The sequence below is a fragment of the Chiloscyllium punctatum genome, chromosome 11 (genome assembly GCF_047496795.1).
Source record: "Chiloscyllium punctatum isolate Juve2018m chromosome 11, sChiPun1.3, whole genome shotgun sequence".
Classification (NCBI taxonomy): domain Eukaryota; kingdom Metazoa; phylum Chordata; class Chondrichthyes; order Orectolobiformes; family Hemiscylliidae; genus Chiloscyllium; species Chiloscyllium punctatum.
Window position 1 is genome coordinate 98,589,565 of NC_092749.1, and position 14,288 is coordinate 98,603,852.

At 47.3% G+C, this 14,288-nt stretch overlaps 1 protein-coding gene across 16 annotated transcripts in view; it reads right to left on the reverse strand.

The window, feature by feature from the left end:
- LOC140483251 (nesprin-1-like) overlaps positions 1–14,288 on the reverse strand; it is a 585,321-nt gene that overhangs the window by 334,368 nt on the left and 236,665 nt on the right. For all 16 annotated transcript variants that reach the window (XM_072581374.1, XM_072581386.1, XM_072581377.1 and 13 more), the window contains 4 exons: positions 14,099–14,254; positions 8,520–8,811; positions 3,943–4,118; positions 2,255–2,564 (listed from right to left, as the gene is read on the reverse strand). In XM_072581374.1, coding sequence (XP_072437475.1) covers positions 2,255–2,564; positions 3,943–4,118; positions 8,520–8,811; positions 14,099–14,254 — 934 coding nt within the window. The remainder of the gene's footprint in view (positions 1–2,254; positions 2,565–3,942; positions 4,119–8,519; positions 8,812–14,098; positions 14,255–14,288) is intronic.

The following is a 14,288-nucleotide window of genomic DNA, read 5'->3' on the forward strand; positions in this document are numbered from 1 at the left end:
AATGCAAAGATTTTCACTTTAAGAATAAGAAGAGCAGAGCATTATTAAAATGGAAAACAACTGTGGACTCTTGAGGTGTAGAGGGATTGAAATGTCCTGGTGAGTCCCAAGTAGTTAGTATGCTAGTTTAGCATGTAATCAAGAAGGGTAATAGGATGTTATCCTTTATTTCAAGAGGAATTGAGTACAAAAATAATCGTGTTATGCTTCATTCCAGGGCACTGGTTAGACCACTTCTTGAATACTAGGTACACTTTTGGTCCCCTTACTTAAGGAAGGTTATAAATGCATTGGAGTTGGTTCAGAGGGTTTTTTGTTTTAGGACCAAAGAGGAGAATTTTCTTCACTCGAGGATTTTAGAACTCTCTGTCTCAGGAAGCGGTGGAAGCGAGATGACTGAATATTTCCAAGGCAGAGCTAGATGGCTTCCTGATGGGCAGGAGACTGAAGGTTACCGGGGCTCGATGAGAATGTGGAATGCAGAAATCAAACAGGTCAGCCATGATCGCACTGCATGGGCAGCAGACCCAAGGGGGCTGAACGGCCTACTTCTGCCTCATATGGTCATAAGAGAAACTCCACAAAGCTGTCCTTGCCTCGCTGGAGCTGATGATTTTCCTGAGACCGGTGAAATTTGACCGGCTACTGAGTGAGCTGCAAATCCCGCCTCATTAATATATTTTAATTGCCAACCTTCCTCTTGGGGGGATGATTAGTTAACCATCTCCCCCCTCCCTACCGGCATTGGTGCATCTCTATCAAACCCAAAACTGGGCAGATTGCTTGGGGTGGGGTGATTTGGGTAGGGGTTTGGGGTTTGTAAGATTTTGACATCTGACCTGATCCGACATTTTAGGAGTTTTTTTTAGATTAGATTAGATTCCCTACAGTGGGGAAACAGGCCCTTTGGCCCAACAAGTCCACACTGACCCTCCAAAGAGCAACCCACCCAGACCCATTCCCCTACATTTACCCCCAACTAATGCACCTAACACTATGGGCAATTTAGTGTGGCCAATTCACCTGACCTGGTTTGTGGGAGGAAACCGGAGCAAACCCACACAGACACGGGGAGAATGTGCAAACTCCACACAGACAGTTACCTGAGGCTGGAATCGAACCCGGGTCTCTGGCACTGAGAGGTTGCAGTGCTAACCACTGAGCCACCATGCCGCCCTAAAATTAAAACTCACCTTCGGATCACCAAAACCTGCTCACTGTTAGCATTCCACCGTCAGCTACAGTACTGTTTATGGGTATGGACACCACGTTCCAGCCAAGATGTGTGTGCACGGGAGACAGTGCAGGAGTGATTTACAAGAATGGGCGAGAAACTTCAGTTGTGAGGACAGATGGAAGAAGTTGGGACTGTTCTCCTTGATGAGGAGACTTGATGGAGGTTTCCAAAATCATGAGGGGAGAATCTGTTCCCACTCATTAAAAAAAACAGAAGTAGTCGAGGGCGTTGATTTAAAGTGATCCACAAAAACGCTGAGGAAAACCTTCCTTACTCAGCAAATAGTTGGCATATGGAATGAACTGCCATGGAGGCAGATTCAACTGTGACGCTCAAGAGATTAACACAATGTGCATGGGGAAAAGGCAGGAGATTACCACTAGATAATGATGCTCATTTCACAAGCCAGTGGCGGCACAATGGGCCGAACAGCCCCATGATGAACCATGACATTTCAGTGAAAGGGGCCGCCTCCGTGTAGACCTGTGATGGAGTCTGGATGGCTCATGGGGCAGTGAGACCCCCCCCCCCAACTCGGATGTTAAGACGCGCAGGGGAGCGGTTTCCCCAGATAATGTCCGATGGGCACAGAGTGAACATGTCCTTCAACCTTACCCTCTCATGGAGCTGAAAATGCAAACTATATTGCGCAAAGGAAGGCTCTTGAACCAGAGAGCAGTTAATTCTGCAACCCTCACATTGGGTTACCCATACAGCAGTGAGGGTGTCAATGGAGGCAAGATGGCGCCAAAGATGGCGACTTCCATTCCAGCAGTCGTGGCAATGGGGATTCATACAAGCCATGACAGAGCACTTAACAAGAGGAACTATAAAGTTGGACACTTGTTTAAATTCTTAATTTTTCTGCCTTTATATTTTTTTTAATTTATTTTCCTGTGTTTTGAGATGTCGTTGGAGAGCATGACAATAAATACATCAAATAAAAACACAATTGCATTCGATGCTACTTCCCTTATAATGCTGGAGAATCAGACAGGAGCAGGAAGGGGCAGTTACCTTGGCAACCACAACAATATCGGCAAACTGGGTCCTCATCTCCAGCTGTGCATCCTCCGTGAAAGATGCGTCTCCAGTTCTCTCCAGCAGCTCCTTGGCTTTCTCAATCAACCGGGAGAGAACGGCCGAGTGCTTCTCGATGTCGGCCAGCAGACTCTGGTGTCGCTCCAGCTGCAAGAGCTTGTCCTTCAGGTCGTTCTGCAGCTCCAGGCCCTGGCTCACTCCCTGCTCCGTCGTCTCCATCCACTGCTGGAGCTGTTTCTTACTTTCCTGGAACCCGTTCCACTGCACCACCACCCATTCCAGCTGGCTGGAAGGCAAAGGAGCAACACATGGCACGGTTACCAACGGGACACTACTGATGGAGGAATAGCACAAGGATAGATGCTATTCGTAATGCACTCCTAACATGCACAACAGGGATTGGTTACACAGTTGAGCAGGTCTAATTTTCTACGGACAGCGGATCCTGCTTTGCATTGGAAATGTGTGTGTGGCAGGCCTTTCCAGTGTTATCGGTGTTTCCCAGACCAAAATCCTGTCAGTTCAAAGGGTGAGATATCAATGACCCTCATCAATGGTGGGGAATGGAGATCGTGAAGGTGAGATTATATTCACTATACAAGACAGAAGTGTAAGTCACCATCATCCCAGAGTCTGTTCTCTCACTGGAGAGAGGGTCACCACGCCTAGGCGAAGGGTAAGCTTTAGAATTCAGGGCCTTGATTGGTGGACTTCAGCCGACACAGGGATTAAATCCTCCGTCAGCAAACCGTCTGCTCAGCTGTGCTGACCTCTGCCTGGTCACGCGTTGAGCTCTTTAATTCGGCATTATCAGCCTCCCCTCATGTTACCTCACAACGTTAGACGCTGGCAATCCTGAAATACAGAGGGCGGGCTGGAGATCCTGATCAGGGATCCAAAAGGTGGAAATCGTGAGTTCAAAACTCACCAAGGTCAGCTGTGACCTATCTCATCATTTGAAGTCATAGAGTCATAGAGATGTACAGCTATGGAAACAGACCCTTCGGTCCAACCCGTCCATGCCGACCAGATATCCCAACCCAATCTGGTCCCACCTGCCAGCATCCGTCCCATATCCCTCCAAACCCTTCCTATTCATGTACCCATCTAAATGCCTCTTAAATGTTGCAATTGTACCAGCCTCCAGCACTTCCTCTGGCCGTTCATTCCATACATGTACCACCCTCTGCTTAAAGGGGCACTGACTGAAAGTTGGGTTGGAGATGGGTTTAGGTCGAGAAACAGTTTTTTTTTGTTTGCACTTTAAACCTATCTCTGACCAAACATCTGAAGATTAAAATTCAGCTCATATTATCTGAATGTTTTACAGAATATGGAGGAGCTGGTGTTGGACTGGGGTGGACAAAGTTAAAAACCACACGACACCAGGTTATAGTCCAACAGGTTCATTTGGAAGTACTAGCTTTTGGAGGTGGTTGGCCTGATGAAGGAGCAACGCTCCAAAAGCTAATACTTCCAAATAAACCTGTTGGACTATAACCTGGTGTCGTGTGGTTTTTAACTTTATTTTACAGAAAATAGGCAACAAAATGCACCAGAAAATTCAGCAGATAATCAGTAAAAATAACTGTTACTTTTGCAACATAAAGCTGGTTTGGGACTTCAATGAGCGTGCCCACAGTTAGTTCGGAGTCAGGCTGTACCTGTGACAGTTCACGGAGCTACTGACGACCTTGGCCCAAGCCTCTTTAAGAGCCTGAAGCTGGTTCTGAATAGCATCCCTGGCCTCCTGGTTATTACTGCTCTTCAGAGACTGTTCCCCTTTACCAAGCGTCATGTTCAGCTTCACCTCACCTTCACCCTTCATCAGCAGGATCTCCTAGACAGGATAACACAACAAGTTCAAAACAAGTAAAGTGTCCTTTTTTTTAAAACATTGGCTGCACCAGGAGAGCCTGCGTTTGTTAAATCTCCCCATTGGCTGTGAGGGGGGAAAGACTGTACCATTCTGTTCCACAGTAAAGTCAGAAATACACACAGCAGGTTTTGGTATGTGTGGATACAGAGTTGATGTTTCAGTATGACTTTACCTCAGAATGCTGAAGAAGGGTCAAAAAGGGATGGATTTCAGTCCACCTTGTCCATGCTGACCAGGTATCCTAACTAAACTAGTCCACTACAATACTCCGCAACCACCTGATGAAGGTGCAGCGCTCCGAAAGCTAGTGCTTCCAATTAAACCTGTTGGACTTTAACCTGGTGTTATGTGATTGTTAACTTTGTACACCCCTGTCCAACACCAGCATCTCCAAATCATAAACTAGTCCCATTTGCCTATGTTTGGCCCATATGTCTCTAAACCTCCCCCTATTCATGTACCTATATTTTTAAACATTGCAATTGTACCAGCCCCCACTCACTTCCTCTGGCAGCCCATTCCACACATGCACCACCCTCTGTGTATAAATGTTGTTCTTAACGTCCCTTTTAAATCTTTCCCCTCTCACCTTCAACCTATGCCCTCTAGTTTTGGACTCCCCTATCCTGGGGAAAAGACCTTGGCTATTCACCCTATCCATGTCCCTGATGATTTTATAGACCTCTATAAGGTCACCCCTCAGCCTCCAACCCTCTAGTGTGAAAAATCCCAGCCTTTCCAGCCTCTCCTTATAATTTAAAACCTTCCAGTCCCAGCAACATCCTTTTTGCACTCTTTCCAGTTTAATAACATCCTTCCTGGTGCACTTGAGGTGTCGACTCTGTTTCTCTCTCTATAGATGCTGCCAAACCTGCTGAGTTTCTCCAGCAATTTCTATGTCTGTTGCCCGTTGACAATAATGTGAACTCTGAACGCAACCTTACCTTTCCAGCAAGGTTTGACTTTCTGCCCCTCACATCCTAACAATCCTTCCGTGAGAAGAGATTTCTTTGGGAAATTGTCTTAACTTATGCATTTAGTTACTGACTTGCCAACCAGTGACTTAACAAAAACCCATCATAATTGCAAAGGTTTCTATTAAATTTCCTTTGCATTTCAATCTTTACAGTAATGAATAATAGTCCCATTTCTTTCTTCATAACCAAAGTCTCTCATTCCTGGTGTCACCTTAATAAATATTTTCTTCACTTTTTCAATGACTTTGGCATCGCTCCCGACCTGAGGGTATCCCAAAACTGGACTCAATATTCGAACTGACCAACGATTGAATATGGCACCCTGAACAGTGTAACTGCTTTCAACTTCAAACATCGATATACTAATTGGTTTGCTTAGTATTCATATTCACAGGAAAGACACAGCTTCCACATGGTGAAGTCAAGGAGAGACACAAGGTTAGGTGCTATTCATCATGCACTCCCAACATGCATTGGGGTGCACAATAGGGATTGGTTACACAGGTGAGCCGACCTGATTTTCTATAGACAGCAGATCCCCCTTCACATTGGAAATGAGTCTGTGGCAGGCACTTCAAACCTTTTGAGTGTTATCAGTGTTCCCCAGAACTAGGACAGGACAATTTGTCCTCTTATAGAAAAAAAACCCGAGGACCATGGATGGTCGAATACTGTTTTTCATTCCTTCATGTGACGTACGTGTCACCAGCTAGGCCACACATACTAGACTCCCTATGAGAATCATAGAATTACCTACTGTGTGGGTGCAGGCCATTCAGCCCATCAAATTCACACCAACCCTCCAAAGACCCACTCACCCAGACCCACTCCCCTACCCTATCCCCTGTAACCCTGCATTTCCCATGGCCAATCCACCCTAACCTGCACTTCCTGGGCATCATGGGCAATTTAGCATGATCAATCCACCTAACCCACACATCCCTAAGCACTATGGGCAATTTAGCATGGCCAATTCATCTAGCCTACACATCCCTAAGCACTATGGGCAATTTATCATGGCCAACCCACCTAACCTACACATCCCTGACATCAATGGCAATTTAGCATGGCCAATCCACCTGATCTGCACATCTTTGGAGTGTGGGAGGAAACTGGAGTAGCCGGAGGAAATCCATGCAGACACGGGGAGAATATGCAAACTCCAGACAGTTGTCTGAGGGCGGGATTGAACCCGGGTCCCTGGTGCTGTGAGGCAGCAGTGCTGACCACTGAGCCATCGTGGTGGTGCTGATGAGCTGCTCTTTTGAATAATACGTGGTGTTCATCACACAGAAGGTTGTGAAGGCCGAGTCACTCAAGGAAGAATTTGATCAATTTTTAGATACTAAAGGCATCTTGGGATATAAAGAGAAAGTGGAAATATGGCGATGAGATAGAGGATCAGCCATGATAATTCGGGTTGGCAGGGCAGGCTCAAAGGACTGAACAGCCTAGTCCTGCTCTGATTTTGATGTTTCGAACATTCTATCACTGCAGTCTATCTTACATTGGTACATTCACAGTGCTGATTGGAAAGGTACTGCAGGATTTTGACCCAGCAGCAATGAAGGAACAGCGATATATGTCTAAGTCAGGGATGGTGTGTTGCTTGGAGGGGAACTTGCTGGTGGTGGTACTCCCATGTATCTGTTATTGTTGTCATCCTGGATGGTACACGGCATGGGTTTGGTGGGTGATGTAAATGATATATGTGACTCCAGTCAGACACCAATGTGCTTGACTCTTAACTGCCCTGTGCAGTGGGCATTAACTGAAACATTATTTTCTGAAAGGAAATAAGGCATGCACAACAAATGAATTGGTTTGTCAGTAATGCCCTCATTTTGAGGCTGACTCAAGAGATGTGAGTTGACCCACATGCACACAGATCGGGCAGCACAGAGTAAGAAAACAAACCAAAAAAGGCAGAGTGGGGGAGCGTCAGTATTTTCAGTTCCTTGAGCAGCTCTGCCCAGGAAAGCTCCCGTTTGAAGAGGTGCAGGGGTAAATCTGGATCAGGTTACCCACGTCCATACTGCACCAGGATCTGGTTACCCATGTCCATTCCTCACCAGGGTCTGGTTACCCATGTCCATACCACAGCAGGATAAGGTTACCCATGTCCATATCACTCCAGGACCTGGTTACCTGTATCTCTACCACACCAGGATCTAGTTAGCGATGTCCATAACCACACTACGATCTGGTTAGCCATAGCTCTACCACACCAGGATCTGGTTATCTGTATCTACACCACATGGTTACCCATATCCATAACATGGGAAAGTGAGGACTGCAGATGCTGGAGATCAGAGCTGAAAATGTGTTGCTGGAAAAGCACAGCAGGTCAGGCAGCATCAAAGGGCTCATGCCCGAAACATTGATTCTCCTGTTCCTTGGATGCTGCCTGACCTGCTACGCTTTTCGAGCAACACATTTTCAGCTCATATCCATAACATACCAGGATCTGGTTACCCATATCTACACAACATGTGGATCTGGTTATCTATATCAATATCTACACCTATATCTATATTAGAGAAATTGTGAGGCAGAGGTGCTGAGCGGTCTGGGGTTGTGGAAACATCTTGGGACATTTTGAGATTTTGTTGGACAGCTTGAATGGGTGTGGCCAGGTCTCACAGACTAGGATTTCTGGATTTTGGTTTTTCAGAAGCTTCGGGGTCTCAACAGAGTTGGCAGCTTCAGTAAATACGACCCTCTCTGAATTTTCTCTTAACATTTTTCCCTTCTGGTCGGGAGAACTGCATGTGAGAATCTGTGTCTGAATTTTTCTTTTTTCCCCAGGAGTGTGTTTATGGGATCTTTCCATATTGGAACAGTTAATTACCAATAGGTATTATATCTATTATTTGGTTAAGTTTTCCAATAGAGTTAAGTTATTCTAATGTCCTCTTTCTTTTGTTGCATTTTAACTACAGTATTTAAATAAATTGTGTTTTGATTAATGTCAAGTAGTTTGACCAGTCACATTGCATCTGGAACAGACACTTCACATTTACCTTTACAATAAAGTTAGGGTCTTGGCTTCCTGCTTAAAATATTTTGAGGGGGTCTGGTCTGGTCCATAATACCTGGATCTATCTGGCCAATCCTATCTCGATCTCACCTGGATCTGGTCAATCCTATCTGGATCTCATCTAGATCTGACTGACACAGCTAGATCTTGCCAATCCTACCTGGATCTCACCTGGATCTTGCCAATCCTATCTGGATCTCACCTGGATCTTGCCAATCCTACCTGGATCTCACCTGGATCTTGCCAATCCAATCTGGATCTCACCTGGATCTGACTGACACGCCTGGATCTTGCCAATCCTATCTGGACGTCACCTCGATCTTGCCAATCCTATCTGGATCTCACCTGGATCTGAAGCAGCTGTTTTTCCAGTGCGGCCTTGCTGCCCACAGTGCTGTCGATGGCTGTGATTCTGCTCTGGACCTCTCTGAGCCAGGCCCAGGTGCTCTGCAGTGTTTCCTCAAAGACCTGGTGCTCCTGTAGCCCCAGCTGGCTGGCTCTCAGCTTCTCCTTCACCGTCTTGGCCAGCTGCTGGTGCCGGGCTAGCAACTGGGAGGCAGGCCGAGTGGCCCCTCCGTCTCCGTAGCCCAGCTCGTTCAGAGTCTGCGCCTTCTGGCACAGGCTGTCGAAAGCATCCCTGTGTGGGCAAAGAGGAAAACATATGCGTCAAAGTGACAGCATCTCATCGGACAGACGGTGCCTTTGATGGGTGCGGATGATCCTGAGGTAGATGGAAATGTGCTGTGGTGATGCAGCTTCGTGTGACTCGGCTGCCATCTGTCACGGAAACATCTGAGTCCTGGACAGGCACCGCCTGCTCTGGGGTTTATCACTATCCCTGTCCCTCTGACTCCCTCCCCAAGCCCAACTCCAGGCCTCACCCAGACCCATACCCCCTACCCTATCCTCGAGAGGCCTGTGGGCCTCTCTCCCTCACTTTCCGGGACTCAGTCCTGCTCCCTCTATGGGATAAGGCCTCTCTTTCAGGGTTCAGGGAAGCCAACAAGGAGACCTGAGCACCAGCTACAGGAAACCTCCACCAGGAATTTCCCTGGCAGAGGCCTCCCGGCCTGTCTGCTGCACTACCCCACCCACCATTGGTGGCCCTACCTGAGGACCTGGAGCCCCCACCCCGGGCACTGCTGAGGGAGGCTGGCGACCTTTGGGATGGGCGGGGCCACATTTCCAAAATGGTGGCACGCCATGATCCAAAAAACAAACAATTTGACAGGGACTGGACTCTCAGCATGAAGAGGGCGTCACTCCAGCTAACCCACTGCAGCTAAGGGATGTCCATCCCTTTGATGGGCGTAGATCCTCTCTGGCACCAAAACCCCCTTGGGCTCCTACTCGGTCACTGTCTCCACTGGGTTGTCAGTCTCTGAACGTGGCAGAAGATGTTGCCAGCGGGGAAGAAGACTGCCCCAAATTTAGGACCTCAATCACTTCAGTGGACCTTCAACCTTCCTGCTGCTCAACACCTAGGAAAGTCCCAGCTGCTGGGAATGCATCCGGGAACAACGACTTCCTGCTGTTCTCCGAGACTATCCCTCAGGCTTCCCAGCTCGCCACTCCAGGACTGGGTAAAAGCAGCCTTATCTGTCCTTTTAAAACCCGTTTGTTCGACCTGGCTTCAAGCCATTATCCTGACCAAAGCTTTCCCATTCCATCTTCGACGTTCTGCGGATGTGTGTCACTGTTATTTCAGAACGAAGGCTTCCCCTACTTTAGGCTCACTGGACACATACAGAATCAAAATTCAGTATTTGTGAACTTGAATCTAAAGATGCAGGGACAAGATGGGATCCAACACATTCAGTGTTTTGCACTTAGTGAGAGATTCGAAGCTATCCATTGATTTAGCAAACACACATTGCCATCTCCACAGCAAAGGAATGGTGGCTCTGTAAGCCTGTTAAATTTTATTCACAGGAATGGACTGCCCCTTTAATGGGCTATTACAGAGGACAACAGACTTCCCTCCCTCACTGAACCAATTGGGTTTTTATGACAATCTGGCCATATGAGATATTTTATTAATTCTGGAATTTTATCGAGTTTGTATTTCATCGTTTGCTACGGTGGGACTCGAATCCATGTCTCACAGCATTAGACTGGCCTTCTGGACGACTCTTCGAGGAGAAAGTGAGGACGGCAGATGCTGGAGATCAGAGCTGATAATGTGTTGCTGGAAAAGCGCAGCAGGTCAGGCAGCATCCAAGGAGCAGGAGAATCGACGTTTCGGGCAGGAGCCCTTCTTCAGGAATGAGGAAAGTGTGTCCATCGACGTTTCGGGATGTCATCTTCTTCCTGACCTCTCCGCCCCCCCCACCCCCACTCCGGCCTATCACCCTCACCTTGATCTCCTTCCACCTATCGCATTTCCAACGCCCCTCCCCCAAGTCCCTCCTCCCTACCTTTTATCTTAGCCTACTTGGCACACCTTCCTCATTCCTGAAGAAGGGCTCATGCCCGAAACGTCGATTCTCCTGCTCCTTGGATGCTGCCTGACCTGCTGCGCTTTTCCAGCAACACATTTTCAGCTTCTGGACTACTCACCCAGAGACACTACCACGACATCATCGCCTCTCCACTATGTGTAATCAAAGGCAAGAAGCCAGAATTATCAGGCTGCTCAGTGCTGGGGTCAGGCCAGGAGGGAACTTGTTTCAACAAACCCAGCATTCTGGGCTGACATCACAGAATCCCGATAGTGTGTGGAAGCAGGCCATTCAGCCCATCAGATTGACACCGATCTTCCAAAGAGCATCGCACCCAGTGCCATACTCACTACCCTATCCTTGCACACAATGGGGCAATTTAGCATGGCCAATCCACTCTAACCTGCACATCTTTGGACTGTGGGACGAAACAGGAGCACCTGGAGGAAACCCACACAAACATGGGGAGAATGTGCCAGGGGTGAACCCACACATACAGTCGCCCGAGGCTGGAATCGAACTTGGGTCCCTGGTGCTGTGAGGCAGCAGTGCCTAACCACTGAGCCACTGTAATTAGGGACTACACAATCTCTCTTCTAGTTTCGGAAGAAGGTCATGCATTATTGACCTAACGTTGCTACCTTGATTGAATAACTCTTTCAAAGAGCCAGCACAGGCTTAATGGAAGCTCCTGTATGATTCCTGAAGTGACCAGGCGCACTGGAGTGTTAGAAATTTGAAACCAGGAAAGAGAATAGAAAGGATGGTCACATTTGGTGGGCAAACTAGAAAAAATGCAGAACAAGCAGCTCCAGATACCATCGAAGCCCGTTTAATTTTCATTCACACACCATTGGCCGGAAACATGATCGTCAAATTTGCAGCAAAGTTGAAATTTCCACATGTGCCAAAAAAAAAAGGTGACATTATCCAGGTTCCCACAGTTGGCCGGGTTACTGGGCTGAGATACCAGATACGGTGAGCCTTACATGTCCTGAATGACCTTACACTGGGAGAGAGAGAGACCTGTGTTCATGGTCACAGAGAATCACTGTGACTGCAAGTTCCTTGGCGCTTGACTGGAAAGCCATGATATCTTCTGTCATGCCTCTTCACTCTCTACAAAAACTCTGCTGCACTGCTGTGCTTGCCGTGAGTCAAACAAGTGACTCTATTTTCTTAAAAAAAAACACCCAACGAGCTGCAGATGCTGGAAATCAAGGCACAAAAAAAAATAGAGATTGCTGGGAAAAACTCAGCAGGTCTGACAGCATCTGTTCAGAGAAAGCAGAGTTAACGTTTCAGGTCCAGTGAACTTCTCCACAACTCGTAACATAGAGTCATAGAGATGTACAACATGGAAACTGGTCCTTCAATCCAACCCGTCCATGCCGACCAGATATCCCAATCTAATCTAGTCCCATTTGCCAGCACTTGGCCCATATCCCTTAAGCCCTTCCTATTCATGTAACCATCCAGGCGCCTTTTAAATGCTGTAATTGTACCAGCCGCCACCACTTCCTCTGGCAGCTCATTCCACACATGCACCACACTCTGCATGAAAAAGTTGCCTTTTAGGTCTCTTTTATATCTTTCCCCTCTCACCCTAAACCCAGGTAACAAGTTGCCTGGATACCTGTTTCTCACAGTATGCTGTCAATGGACAGTATTTATTGGAGGTTAATGGAGTTCCACAATATCTGCTCCCTGTTGGGAAAGGGTGACGGCCTCATAGTATTATCGTTGGACCTGAACATTCAGGTCATGTACTGAGGACCCAGGTCCGAATCCCATCAAGGTGGTGGAATTTGAATTCAATTTTTTAAAATCTGGAATCACATGTCTAAGGATGACCAATTGTTGGGGAAAAACCCACCTGGTTCACTAATGGTCTTTAGGGAAGGAAATCTGCTGTCCATACCTGGTCTAACCTATATCTGAATCCAGACATACAGTAAAATGGCTGAATCTAAACTGTTCTCTAGGGTTTACAATACATGCTGGCCTATCCAGCGACGCCCTTATCCCATGAATGAAGGAATAAAGGTGGCAGGGATGACACACACTTGAGAGCCACTGAGACCCTTGGGGAAGGGCCCGAAGTATTACTTGCCTCTCAGGCATTTAGAATGGCCACCGTTTGGATTGAGGACCCCAGGTGCGAAGCCCCAGCCAATCAGACGTAGGCAGCAACCAGCAAAGCTGCCACCAGAGGCCCAGGATGACAAGGTGCCCAGGTCACAGTGAGTAAGGATTGGACGAGGGTACGTTACAAGAGGGTTGAATGCCAGGGTAAGGAGTTGGCGCTCAGTGGGGACCATCCTATTGTTGGGTACCTCGATCAGGAACTGCGTGCCTTCGTATGAGGGGACCTCGAACCCGGGAGCCCACAGGAAAACCTCTAGGTCTGCTTTTGTGCTTTCTGAGCAGCAACTGCGTCACCTGCCTGAATACCAACAGCATTAATCCGCTATAAAAGGGCTTCAAATTGGATGATGGGAAAATACAGGCATGATGGGCCAAAAGATCTCCTTTTGTGCCATGATCATGTGACAAGGAGGCCGCCCATGAGCCAGATGTAATCAGGGAGGGGAAGGCATTAGAATCATCACCCACAATCCTCCAAACTGATTACATACCACCCCCTCCAAACTGATTACATACCACCCCCTCCAAACTGATTACATACCACCCCCTCCAAACTGATTAAACACCACCTCCTCCAAACTGATTACATACCACCCCCTCCAAACTGATTAAATACCTCTCACTCCAAACTGATTAAATCCCACTCCCTCCAAACTGATTAAATCCCACTCCCTCCAACCTGATTAAATCCCACTCCCTCCAAACTGATTAAATACCTCTCACTCCAAACTGATTAAATCCCACTCCCTCCAAACTGATTAAATCCCACTCCCTCCAACCTGATTAAATCCCACTCCCTCCAACCTGATTAAATCCCACTCCCTCCAAACTGATTAAATCCCACTCCCTCCAACCTGATTAAATCCCACTCCCTCCAAACTGATTAAATCCCACTCCCTCCAAACTGATTAAATCCCACTCCCTCCAACCTGATTAAATCCCACTCCCTCCAACCTGATTAAATCCCACTCCCTCCAAACTGATTAAATACCTCTCACTCCAAACTGATTAAATCCCACTCCCTCCAAACTGATTAAATCCCACTCCCTCCAACCTGATTAAATCCCACTCCCTCCAAACTGATTAAATCCCACTCCCTCCAACCTGATTAAATCCCACTCCCTCCAAACTGATTAAATACCTCTCACTCCAAACTGATTAAATCCCACCCCCTCCAAACTGATTAAATATCCCCTTCTCCAAACTGATTAAATCCCACCCCCTCCAAACTGACCTCAGGGGACAGCTTTCAATGCTTCACTGTGGGTTCTCTAATACTAAAGAGATAAAGCATCACTTGGTCTTTTCACTAATCACACTAACCAAGTTGCCTACCTGTGTCCTTGAATCTCCTCATAGAAATCTTCCATCCTCTCCACCTCCACCCGCATCATGGGAATGTTCTTGGTGTTCTCTCCGATGGACTCTGTGGCCATTCGACCTTCTGCTTGCTGCAGCCACACACTCAGCTTCTTGTGAAGGCTTTCGAAGCTGCCACAGACATCATTGGGACACAAGACAATGA